Genomic DNA, 13,854 nt, shown 5'->3' on the forward strand with positions numbered 1-13,854 from the left:
TTATGTTAATTGTTTGTTTTTTTTAAGTGGAGCATTTTTTCAAGTGAGTGGGGCAGACTGGCTCGTACATGCACATGCATCCTCCGCTGTTGCCATTTCTGATACAAAGTGGCGTATAGTCCTAAATTATATCTGTCAGTAGACTCGCTATGGAAGCACTAAAAACTACAATATGGCTGACAGGGAGAAGACTCAGTCCAAGTGGAGGCACGTAAATAAGAGCGCCAACAGAAGGGCACATCCTGAAGAGGCTGTCAGAAAGTGGCTCGAAGAAGGTCTATAAAACATCATCTATGCAACATTTTGAGCAGCATTACGTGTTAAGTAGACCACAGGGAAGTCTTTACACGTTGAAAAATAGCCATAATATGACCCCTTTAAATAAATGCTTGTGAAATCTTCCGACGTGACCCGACTGTTGAACAAAAGATCGCGGGTAGAGTTTGAAAATGTGTATCTGTGTTGAAGACCACAAAACCACCAGTTGTCTCTGCACGTTGCATGCACGTCTCATGGTGTAAAGGTTGTTTCCGGGCTCTTCTTACAAGCGATTCTATCAGCACAAAGTCAACAAATTGAATCAAATGAAGGGGAAATGATAAGAAAAGGTTGTTGCATGAGATCTTTAAAAAGTGATAACGCCAATAAGCAACAAGACATTAGCTGCAATGAGTTCATTTGAACGCGGCAAACTGTGTTTAAGACAATTACAGCGGCAATTAAGAGTTCCTGTGCGGCATTAGGAAGGAGCAAGCGTTGGATAATTGTGCCATGAAATTATACTGTGAAGCTCCGAGTGGTCGTTTCTAAAAGCTAAAAACTGAAGCCGTGTCTTACCTCACGTGCACCACCCTGAAATTATTCAGCAAGATTTGGCGCGTCTCCTCCGTACTTTCGCTCAGCTTCTCATTCTGGAGGATGTCCGACACAAACAGCTCACAGTCTAAACACCAGAAACAACAACAGAAGCTTTTGAGATGGGGAAATAGCACTGAGCGAAGGTGAGATCAGAGGACTTCAAAGATATTAATTAGGGCAGGGATGGGCAACCCAAAATGTTGAAAAAGCCATATTGGACCAAAAATACAAAAAAATTGTCTGTTCTGAAGCCGCTAAAATCAAACGCCTTATATAAGTGTTATAATGAAGCCAACACATGCTGTAGTGTCCATATTACCTATATTAGCCTACTATCAAAATTACTCTAAAAGTCTTATATACGTGTTATAATGAAGCCAACAGATGATGTAGTGTCCATATTACCTATGTTAGCCTACTATCAAAATTACTCTAAAAGTCTTATATACAGGTAAAAGCCAGTAAATTAGAATATTTTGAAAAACTTGATTTATTTCAGTAATTGCATTCAAAAGGTGTAACTTGTACATTATATTTATTCATTGCACACAGACTGATGCATTCAAATGTTTATTTCATTTAATTTTGATGATTTGAAGTGGCAACAAATGAAAATCCAAAATTCCGTGTGTCACAAAATTAGAATATTACTTAAGGCTAATACAAAAAAGGGATTTTTAGAAATGTTGGCCAACTGAAAAGTATGAAAATGAAAAATATGAGCATGTACAATACTCAATACTTGGTTGGAGCTCCTTTTGCCTCAATTACTGCGTTAATGCGGCGTGGCATGGAGTCGATGAGTTTCTGGCACTGCTCAGGTGTTATGAGAGCCCAGGTTGCTCTGATAGTGGCCTTCAACTCTTCTGCGTTTTTGGGTCTGGCATTCTGCATCTTCCTTTTCACAATACCCCACAGATTTTCTATGGGGCTAAGGTCAGGGGAGTTGGCGGGCCAATTTAGAACAGAAATACCATGGTCCGTAAACCAGGCACGGGTAGATTTTGCGCTGTGTGCAGGCGCCAAGTCCTGTTGGAACTTGAAATCTCCATCTCCATAGAGCAGGTCAGCAGCAGGAAGCATGAAGTGCTCTAAAACTTGCTGGTAGACGGCTGCGTTGACCCTGGATCTCAGGAAACAGAGTGGACCGACACCAGCAGATGACATGGCACCCCAAACCATCACTGATGGTGGAAACTTTACACTAGACTTCAGGCAACGTGGATCCTGTGCCTCTCCTGTCTTCCTCCAGACTCTGGGACCTCGATTTCCAAAGGAAATGCAAAATTTGCATGGTTGGGTGATAGTTTGGGGTGCCATGTCATCTGCTGGTGTCGGTCCACTCTGTTTCCTGAGATCCAGGGTCAACGCAGCCGTCTACCAGCAAGTTTTAGAGCACTTCATGCTTCCTGCTGCTGACCTGCTCTATGGAGATGGAGATTTCAAGTTCCAACAGGACTTGGCGCCTGCACACAGTGCAAAATCTACCCGTGCCTGGTTTACGGACCATGGTATTTCTGTTCTAAATTGGCCCGCCAACTCCCCTGACCTTAGCCCCATAGAAAATCTGTGGGGTATTGTGAAAAGGAAGATGCAGAATGCCAGACCCAAAAACGCAGAAGAGTTGAAGGCCACTATCAGAGCAACCTGGGCTCTCATAACACCTGAGCAGTGCCAGAAACTCATCGACTCCATGCCACGCCGCATTAACGCAGTAATTGAGGCAAAAGGGGCTCCAACCAAGTATTGAGTATTGTACATGCTCATATTTTTCATTTTCATACTTTTCAGTTGGCCAACATTTCTAAAAATCCCTTTTTTGTATTAGCCTTAAGTAATATTCTAATTTTGTGACACACGGAATTTTGGATTTTCATTTGTTGCCACTTCAAATCATCAAAATTAAATGAAATAAACATTTGAATGCATCAGTCTGTGTGCAATGAATAAATATAATGTACAAGTTACACCTTTTGAATGCAATTACTGAAATAAATCAAGTTTTTCAAAATATTCTAATTTACTGGCTTTTACCTGTACGTGTTATAATGAAGCCAACACATGATGTAAGTGTCTATATTAGCCTACTATCAAATGACTTTAAAGTCTTATATGAGTGTTATAATGAAGCCAACACATGATGTCCATCCATTCATCCATTTTCTACCGCTTATTCCCTTCCGGGTCGCGGGGGGCGCCGGAGCCTATCTCAGCTACAATCGGGCGGAAGGCGGGGTACACCCTGGACAAGTCGCCACCTCATCGCAGGGCCAACACAGATAGACAGACAACATTCACACTCACATTCACACACTCGGGCCAATTTAGTGTTGCCAATTAAGTGTCTATATTAGCTGTATTAGCCTACTATCAAAATGACTTTAAAAGTGTTACATAAGTGTTATAATGTTGACAACACATGATGTGTCTATATTAGCCTACTATCAAAATGACTTTAAAAGTCTTATATAAGTGTTCAAATGAAGGCAACACATGATGTAAGTGTCTATATTAGCTATATTAGCCTACTATCAAAATTACTCTAAAAGTATCATATAAGTGTTATAATGAAGCCAACACATGTTGTAAGTGTACCGTATTTTCCGCACTATAAGGCGCACCGGATTATTAGCCGCACCTTCAATGAATTACATATTTCATAACTTTGTCCACCAATAAGCCGCCCCGGATTATAAGCCGCGCCTACGCTGCGCTAAAGGGAATGTCAAAAAAAACAGTCAGATAGTTCAGTCAAACTTTAATAATATATTGAAAACCAGCGTTCTAACAACTCTGTCCCAAAATGTACGCAAATGTGCAATCACAAACATAGTAAAATTCAAAATGGTGTAGAGCAATAGCAACATAATGTTGCTCGAACGTTAATGTCACAACACACAAAATAAACATAGCGCTCACCTTCTGAAGTTATTCTTCATTCGTAAATCCTTCAAATTCTTCGTCTTCGGTGTCCGAATTGAAAAGTTGCGCAAGCGTGGGTTCCAAAATGGCCGGCTCCGTCTCTTCGAAGTCATCGGAGTCAGTGTCGCTGTTGTTGTCCAGTAGTTCTGTGAATCCTGCCTTCCGGAAAGCTCGGACCACAGTTGTGACCGAAATATCTGCCCAGGCATTTACGATCCACTGGCAAATGTTGGCGTATGTCGTCCGGCGCTGTCTGCCCGTCTTAGTGAAGGTGTGTTCGCCTTCGGAGCTGTGTGAAAAAAGCCACCCGGCCTCTTCGCGTAAACTTCCCTTAACCACTCGCTCATCTTTTCTTCATCCATCCATCCCTTCGAGTTAGCTTTTATGATGACGCCGGCTGGAAAGGTCTCTTTTGGCAAGGTCTTCCTTTTGAATATCACCATGGGTGGAAGTTAGCATGGCAAGCTAGAACCACAGTGAAGGATGACTTCTCATTCCCTGTGGTGCGAATATTCACCGTACGTGCTCCCGTTCCACAGTGCGGTTCACAGGAATATCAGTTGCTGTGAAATACGGTAGTAATCCGTGTGCGGATGGAGAGATTGCGTCTTTTTATGAACCGGATCCTTGTCGCTTTGTAGGAGCCATTTTGTGGTCTTTACAGATGTAAACAGGAAATGAAACGTACGGTGATATCCGCGCGTTTTTTTCTTCTTCTTCCGGGGGCGGGTGGTTGCTTACAGTAGAAGAAGAAGCGCTTCCTGTTCTATGGGGGCGGGTGCTTTCCTTGGCGGTTGCTTGCGTAGAAGAAGAAGCGCTTCCTGTTCTACCGGGAAAAAAGATGGCGGCTGTTTACCGAAGTTGCGAGATCGAAACTTTATGAAAATGAATCGTAATAAAGCGCACCGGGTTATAAGGCGCACTGTCAGCTTTAGAGAAAATTTGTGGTTTTTAGGTGCGCCTTATAGTGCGGAAAATACGGTATATATTAGCCTACTATCAAAACGACTTTAAAAGTGGACAAAATGAGACAAAGGAGTGGCATAGAACAGGTATTTCTGTGGCAGCGTCGGAGAAAGTTATACATGTAAACAAACTGTTGCGTCACCTTCCGCACAACTACGGTGAGTTCAAGGACCGCCGCAATCAGAAGGACAAAACGGCGCTTGACAAATATTCTCATCAGTGAAGCATAAACACAAACATATTAACCAGTGGGCTTTATAACATTCAGGAAGGTTTGTAACATGTTTGTTCTCCTACAGAAACCATATTCAAACAAAAAATATATTTTTCTCCTCGTCTTTTTTCCATTTTCATACATTTTTTAATAAGCTCCAGGGAGCCACTAGGGCGGTGCTAACGAGCCGCATGCGGCTCCAGAGCCACGGGTTGCTGACCGACGCCTTAGGGAAAAGAGAAAATGTTAATGTATTCATAATGTTCATGTTTAGAATGAGATTCTATCGATACATGACAGCTGTGTAATTACAGTAAGTCCAGCATCGCTCGCTGAAAGGACTTCATTTGTTCATAATTCCCATATGCAGCGTTGATGCACGTTGTTGTTGTTTGTCTGAGGCTAAACGACGCCCCGAACTGGACTATTACTGAGAAATGTGGCATCCAGGACAGGTTGGCCCACTTTTCTTATCCCATTTGCTTCCCTTGCACGCTGGCTCGTATCTCAAGCATGCAAATGTTTGCCCCGAGGCCCAGCGTGTTAGCCTGGCACTGCATGCAAACTCCTGGAGCATATTGTGCTTCACACACAAAACGTTCCAACAAGTATGTCTACACCTGTGGAAGAGTCATTTACAATGATTCTCAACTGGTGGCTCTTTGCCCGGGAACAAAAGAGAAAAAAAATGTTTTGCTTTTATTCTTGAAATTATTTTTAATGCAGCGGGGTGTGTGTTAAAAACTCTTTGAGGCGATGACAATGGTCTGTTGTATTATTTAAAGCCACTTAAATAAATTGGAGAAGACTAACAACACTTGTTATTAAGCTGTTGAATGTGCCATTCCTGTCTCTTGCTGAGCCTTAGGTTTTTATGCTTATTATAAATCAGCTGCTTTGGAGGAATATATTGTACATCTTCTTAAAGGATTCTGTTCATAGCTTTTATGGACAGAATTTCTAGGCGCAGTCAAGGCGTTGAGGGGATCTGGTTTGGTGGCTGCAGGATTAGGTCTCTGCTTTTTGCAGATGATGTGGTCCTGATGGCTTCATCTGGCCAGGATCTTCAGCTCTCACTGGATCGGTTCGCAGCCGAGTGTGAAGCGACTGGGATGAGAATCAGCACCTCCAAGTCCGAGTCCATGGTTCTCGCCCGGAAAAGGGTGGAGTGCCATCTCCGGGTTGGGGAGGAGATCTTGCCCCAAGTGGAGGAGTTCAAGTACCTCGGAGTCTTGTTCACGAGTGAGGGAAGAGTGGATAGTGAGATCGACAGCCGGATCGGTGCGGCGTCTTCAGTAATGCGGACGCTGTATCGATCCGTTGTGGTGAAGAAGGAGCTGAGCCGGAAGGCAAAGCTCTCGATTTACCGGTCGATCTACGTTCCCATCCTCACCTATGGTCATGAGCTTTGGGTTATGACTGAAAGGACAAGATCACGGGTACAAGCGGCCGAAATGAGTTTCCGCCGCCGGGTGGCGGGGCTCTCCCTTAGAGATAGGGTGAGAAGCTCTGCCATCCGGGAGGAGCTCAAAGTAAAGCCGCTGCTCCTCCACATCGAGAGGAGCCAGATGAGGTGGTTCGGGCATCTGGTCAGGATGCCACCCGAACGCCTCCCTAAGGAGGTGTTTAGGGCACGTCCGACCGGTAGGAGGCCGCGGGGAAGACCCAGGACACGTTGGGAAGACTATGTCTCTCGGCTGGCCTGGGAACGCCTCGGGGTCCCACAGGAAGAGCTGGACGAAGTGGCTGGGGAGAGGGAAGTCTGGGCTTCCCTGCTTAGGCTGCTGCCCCCGCGACCCGACCTCGGATAAGCGGAAGAAGATGGATGGATGGATGGATGGATCTTCTTAAAGGCCTACTGAAACCCACTACTACCGACCACGCAGTCTGATAGTTTATATATCAATGATGAAATCTTAACATTGCAACACATGCCAATACGGCCGGGTTAGCTTACTAAAGTGCAATTTTAAATTTCGCGCCGAAATATCCTGCTGAAAACGTTGCAGTATGATGACGCCTGCGCGTGACGTCACGGATTGTAGAGGACATTTTGGGACAGCATGGTGGCCAGGTATTAAGTCGTCTGTTTTCATCGCAAAATTCCACAGTATTCTGGACATCGGTGAATGTTTTGCAATTTGTTCAATGAACAATGGAGACAGCGAAGAAGAAAGCTGTAGGTGGGAAGCGGTGTATTGCGGGCGGCTGCAGCAACACAAACACAGCCGGTGCTTCATTGTTTACATTCCCGAAAGATGACAGTTAAGCGTTACCATTGGCCTGTGGAGAACTGGGACAACAGAGACTCTTACCAGGAGGACTTTGAGTTGGATACGCAGACACGGTACCGTGAGTACGCAGCTGCGGCTTCCAAACATTTGATCGCTTGCCCGTACGTGCGTGCCGCTATGTGCATGTCACGTACGTAACTTTGGGGACTTTGGGGAAATATATGTGCTGTATGAACTTTGGGGAGGTGAACGGTACTTTGGGCTGTGGGATTGAGTGTGTTGTGCAGGTGTTTGAGTTGTATTGGCGGGTTATATGGACGGGAGGGGGGAGGTGTTTGTTATGCGGGATTAATTTGTGGCATATTAAATATAAGCCTGGTTGTGTTGTGGCTAACAGAGTATATATATGTCTTGTGTTTATTTACTGTATTAGTCATTCCCAGCTTAATATCAGGTCCCACCCGCCTCTCACAGCATCTTCACTATCTGAATCGCTCCCACTGCCCTCTAGTCCTTCACTCTCACTTTCCTCATCCACAAATCTTTCATTCTCGCTCAAATTAATGGGGAAATCGTCGCTTTCTCGGTCCGAATCGCTCTCGCTGCTGGTGGCCATGATTGTAAACAATGTGCAGATGTGAGGAGCTCCACAACCGGTGACGTCACGCGCATATCGTCTGCTACTTCCGGTACAGGCAAGGCTTTTTTATCAGCGACCAAAAGTTGCGAACTTTATCGACGATGTTCTCTACTAAATCCTTTCAGCAAAAATATGGCAATATCGCGAAATGATCAAGTATGACACATAGAATGGACCTGCTATCCCCGTTTAAATAAGAAAATCGCATTTCAGTAGGCCTTTAATTGTCATATTTGGAGGTGTTTGAAATCGCCATTTAAAAATGACTAATGTTAATCACTAGTACTCATATGGAATTTTGGATGTAAATTAGCATCCAGCTAGCGCATTTGTTTAAAAGCATTTCATCACTATTAAATCTCATAGAGAAATTAAATTGTTACAATTGGCATGCTAATACTAGCGATTACATAGTATTTTTTAATGAAAGCTATCACATTTGTGTCATGATCCGTGGTCCGGATCATGTTTTTGTTATGTTCTGTTAGTTTTGGACTCTTTTAGTTCCTGTTTGACACCTGAGTTTGTTTTAGTTACCATGGCTACTTATGATTTTCACCTGCCTTTGGTGTTCGGGACGCGCACCTGCTTCTAATCAGAGGACTATTTAAGCCTGCCTTTGTCGTGCTGGCGTCATTATTGGTTTCATGCCACAGTTTCGTGTTTGTTCTATGCCATAGTTAATGCTATTGGTTTCATGCCACAGTTTCGTGTTTGTTCTATTCCATAGTTAATGCTATTGGTTTCATGCCACAGTTTCGTGTTTGTTCTATGCCATAGTTAATGCCATTGGTTTCATGCCACAGTTTTGTGTTTGTTCTATGCCATAGTTAATGCTAGTTGTTTCATGCCAGTTTCGTGTTTGTTTCATGCCACAGTTTCGTGAGGTTCATGTCTATGGCTTTGTACCGAGGATGTCGTTGTGGCTTGTGCAGCCCTTTGAGACACTTGTGATTTAGGGCTATATAAATAAACATTGATTGATTGATTGATGTCTATAGTTTCATGTCCTAAGTTTTTGCCTTAGCTTCCGCGTGCGATAGGCATGCTTGCCTTCGGGTTGTTTTCTGTTTTGTACCTCGTTGATTGTTTCTTAAAATTAAATCATGTTCCTACCTGCAAGTCCTGTCCGGAGCCGTTCGTTTGTCTTCCTGGGAGAACGACCCCGCAGTAAGCGAAAACCCCGCGGTGACAATTTGTTTCCATCAATGTTGACTGTCAGAGAAATTAGTTTGACAATCAACCTGCTAATCGCTAGCGTGTATATGGTATTGTCAATGTAAATTGAGCTAGTGCATTTGTTGAATCTCATAAAGAAATGAGTATGTTACAAATGGCATGCTAATCAATAGCACGTATATGGTATTTTCAATGTAACTTAGCATCCAGCATGCGCATTTGTCTAAATGCATTTCATCACTGTTGAATGTCATACAGAGATTAGTGTTATAATGGGCATGATAACCGCTAGCTTGTATAATGTATTTTCAAATGTAAATTAGCATCGAGCTAGCACATTTATTTAAATGCATATCCTCAAAGTTGAATGTCATACAGAAATTTGAGTCATAATCGGCATGCTAAACGCTAGCGTGTAAATGGTATTTTCAATGTGAATTAGCATCAAGCTAGCGCATTTCTTTGAATGCATTTCCTCAAAATTGAACGTCATATAGAAATTTGTATAATTGACATGCTAATGGATAGCGCATATATATTTAATTTTCAATGTAAATTAACATCAAGCTAGAGCATTTGTTTTAATGCATTTCATCAATTATAAATGTTAAATAAAGGCATATTATCGCTAAGGCGTATATGGGATTTTCAATTAAATTAACATCAAGCGAAGGCATTTGTTTCATGGATGTGGCATGTCATAGAGAAAGTAGTTTGTTTTAATTATCATGCTTTATTTATGTATGTTTAGTTTTACAGTGGTTTAAAATAAAGGACCTAAAATGGAACTCATCTGAAGTCTTTATAGTTGCAAAGCTGTTCGCTGTCTGCAGAGTAAGTAAGTAAGTATATTTTATTTAAAAAGCGCTTTTCACAGATAAAATCACAAAGCGCTGTAGGTAAAGTAAAACAACAATTCAATTTAAAACAACAGGGGCAACATCATAAAAAGGACACAAAGTGGATTCAAAATGATAGTTAAAAGGTGCATTAACTAAAATCTTTACTAAAAAGAGAAGTTTTCAAATGTTTCTTAAAAGTTTCAACACAGTCAAGATCACGAAGGGACCGGTGCAAATTGTTCCAGAGTCTGGGAGATAAAGCCTGGAATGCCAGGTCTCCACGGGTTTTAAAACTAGTTTTCGGGATCTTTAGAAGACCCTGGCCTGAAGACCAAAAGAGTAGGGGCATAGCAAGTCAGTGATGTCAGAGATAGCAGATGGAGACCAAATGCTAGAGGTAGCAGAATGTAAAACTTTTACAGACACTTTCTGTTAAAATAATTTAGAGTTTGTGGATAAAAACATATTAAACTTGTTTTATGCTGACACACTGTTCATTTCCAATACCGTATTTTCCGCACTATTAGCCGCACCTAAAAACCACAAATTTACTCAAAAGCTGACAGTGCGGCTTATAACCCGGTGCGCATTATATATGGATTAATATTAAGATTCATTTTCATAAAGTTTAGGTCTCGCAACTACGGTAAACAGCCGCCATCTTTTTTCCCCGTAGAAGAGGAAGCGCTTCTTCTTCTACGCAAGCAACCGCCAAGGTAAGCACCCGCCCCCATAGAAGAGGAAGCGCTTCTTCTTCTACTGTAAGCAACCACCCGCCCCCGTAGAAGAAGAGGAAGAAGCGCGCGGATATTACGTTTCATTTCCTTTGTGTGTTTACATCTGTAAAGACCACAAAATGGCTCCTACTAAGCGACAGGTTTCCGGTTCATGAAAAGACGCAATCTCTCCATCCGCACACGGACTACTATTTCACAGCAACTGCCTAAAGACTTTCAAGAAAAGCTGGCTACTTTCCGTGCATATTGTAAAAACAAGATAGCTGAAAAAAAGATCCGGCCAGAGAACATTATCAACATGGACGAGGTTCCACTGACTTTTGATATTCCTGTGAACCGCACTGTGGATACAACGGGAGCACGTACGGTGAATATTCGCACCACAGGGAATGAGAAGTCATCCTTCACTGTGGTTCTAGCTTGCCATGCTAATGGCCAGAAACTTCCACCCATGGTGATATTCAAAAGGAAGACCTTGCCAAAAGAGACCTTTCCAGCCGGCGTCATCATAAAAGCTAATTCGAAGGGATGGATGGATGAAGAAAAGATGAGCGAGTGGTTAAGGGAAGTTTACGCGAAGAGGCCGGGTGGCTTTTTTCACGCAGCTCCATCCATGTTGATATACGACTCCATGCGCGCCCACATCACGCTGGTTTTTAACATATTATTAAAGTTTGACTGACCTATCTGACTGTTTTTTTGACATTCCCTTTAGCGCAGTTAGATGCGGCTTATAACACGGGGCGGCTTATAGGTGGACAAAGTTTTGAAATATGCCGTTCATTGAAGGCGCGGCTTATAACCCAGGGCGGCTTATGGTGCGGAAAATACGGTACTTTAAATTCAAACTCCACTCTTTACAAAAAATATAAGATTTATCTATATTTCTTTTTTTTCCCCAACTTTTTTTATTGGCATTTTCAAATACGGTAAACAGAAAAAAGTGCAAGTCGAAACAGTACAATTTTAAAGTCAGTAAATTATTCACACCCTTTCCCTTAAAACCCAAACCACCCACCCACCCTCCCACCCCACTCAGGTCCCACCAACGAGGGACAAATGACACAATTATATAACAAGTAAGACGACAAAGACAGACACATTCTCACACACACACACACACACACACACACACATATACGAGGCCAGAGACAGACAGACGGGCTGAAAAGGAAAGAGAGGGAGAAAAATATATATATATATAAAAAAAATATATATAATAATAATAAAATAAAATAAAAATAAAAATGTAATAATAATATATAATAAAATAAAAATTGAATAAAATAATGTTATCTATATTTCTTATTTGTATTATTTAAGTCTTGCAGGTCAAACACTTACCATCCAGTAGTCTCCTGATGTCATTTGGGATGGTCCCCATTCCTGACATCCAACGGTGCCACTCAACACTTGCTGCACAATTTACTTCACTTTGTGAGCACGCTCAGTCTGCCGTTTTGTTACCGCATCGACACCGAAGGAAGGTGGCTCGGCATGCAGCCACCTGCGCTCTGAAACACAACTTCCGTGTCAGCATCGAGATCAACTCTGGGTCGGGGCGGGACACTTCCTCTGGTTTCTTAGTCGAGGCTGATGACAAAGTTTGACAGGAAGTGAAGGCCTCAGCTCGTCTTTCAGCAGCACAGACACAGTCAACCTGGGAAAAGATGACTATAGATGACACCAAGCAAATATTTAAAGGGGAACTGCACTTTTTTTGAATTGCCTATCGTTCACAAACATTATGAGACACAAGAACACACATGTCTTTTTTTTTAGGATTTTAAACTTGGAGCCATACTATTTCAACATAAATGGAGTGCTTACCGAAATAAACCTGGAAAAATGTCTACCCATCGAGTGAGTTGATCATGATACACACAGCACATCACCGTACATCTACAGGTACATACGCTGTCTGGCTAGCTGTGTACAAACAAAACATGAAATAATACTTTACAGATACCGTAACATGATTGTTCATGTTTTTCAGTCAGTACAGATTGGTGTCCTATCGCAGTGTTGTGCATTACAAACTCAAACGCTTTCGTGTCGACACAGTTGCTATCTTATCTTGTCTCTTCTACGGCTAATCCCGAAGCATGGCGACGTGTTAGTTCGCTAGAAAAAAAAAAAGAGTTCCTCAGTGTTTGCTCTTACAATAACCATGTTGCTACAGTTTGGTTATTATACAGGTTACGGAACGTAAATGAAGTATTGTTGACAGTTTTTGGATGCATTTTTAAAGTGATTTAGAGGTAGAATTGATTGCTCCCATTAGCTGCCTTGCTTGCCACCAAGAACGAGCTGATTTTTTTAGAATGCACAAAAAACTAAAACTTGTCTTCTAGTCTTGCATCGGTATTGTGAGCGATAGGCAAAATTACAAAAAAGGTGCAGTTCCCCTTTAAGGCAGTGCTTTTCAACTGTCAGTCTGTGACATCACACAGTAACAGAGTCATGAATTTATTCCCTATTTTTTGACTATCGCGATCAACGGTTATTAAAAGACAAAGAGTATTAACCGGTGCTGCTCACTGCTCCCCTCATCTCTCAGGGGGTGATCAAGGGTGATGGGTCAAATGCAGAGAATAATTTTGCCACACCTTGTGTGTGTGTGTCAATCATTGGTACTTTAACTTAATGTTCGTAAAAGTTTCAGTGGTCATGGATTTCATGATCTGGTAGAAGAACATGTTATATTTCCGTACTAGCCTGGGACAATACAGGTAAAAGCCAGTAAATTAGAATATTTTGAAAAACTTGATTTATTTCAGTAATTGCATTCAAAAGGTGTAACTTGTACATTATATTTATTCATTGCACACAGACTGATGCATTCAAATGTTTATTTCATTTAATTTTGATGATTTGAAGTGGCAACAAATGAAAATCCAAAATTCCGTGTGTCACAAAATTAGAATATTGTGTAAGGCTAATACAAAAAAGGGATTTTTAGAAATGTTGGCCAACTGAAAAGTATGAAAATGAAAAATATGAGCATGTACAATACTCAATACTTGGTTGGAGCTCCTTTTGCCTCAATTACTGCGTTAATGCGGCGTGGCATGGAGTCGATGAGTTTCTGGCACTGCTCAGGTGTTATGAGAGCCCAGGTTGCTCTGATAGTGGCCTTCAACTCTTCTGCGTTTTTGGGTCTGGCATTCTGCATCTTCCTTTTCACAATACCCCACAGATTTTCTATGGGGCTAAGGTCAGGGGAGTTGGCGGGCCAATTTAGAACAGAAATACCATGGTC

At 42.1% G+C, this 13,854-nt stretch overlaps 1 protein-coding gene across 1 annotated transcript in view; it reads right to left on the reverse strand.

The window, feature by feature from the left end:
• skap1 (src kinase associated phosphoprotein 1) overlaps nt 1-12,080 on the reverse strand; it is a 278,687-nt gene extending 266,607 nt beyond the window's left edge. Inside the window, exons 1-2 of the mRNA XM_061931992.1 lie at nt 11,937-12,080; nt 838-943 (exon numbers count right to left, since the gene is read on the reverse strand). Of these exons, the coding sequence (XP_061787976.1) occupies nt 838-943; nt 11,937-11,985 (155 nt within the window). The 5' untranslated portion in view covers nt 11,986-12,080. The remainder of the gene's footprint in view (nt 1-837; nt 944-11,936) is intronic.
• Between the last annotated feature and the right edge of the window lie 1,774 nt (nt 12,081-13,854).

Source organism: Nerophis lumbriciformis, linkage group LG39 (genome assembly GCF_033978685.3).
Source record: "Nerophis lumbriciformis linkage group LG39, RoL_Nlum_v2.1, whole genome shotgun sequence".
NCBI lineage: Eukaryota > Metazoa > Chordata > Actinopteri > Syngnathiformes > Syngnathidae > Nerophis > Nerophis lumbriciformis.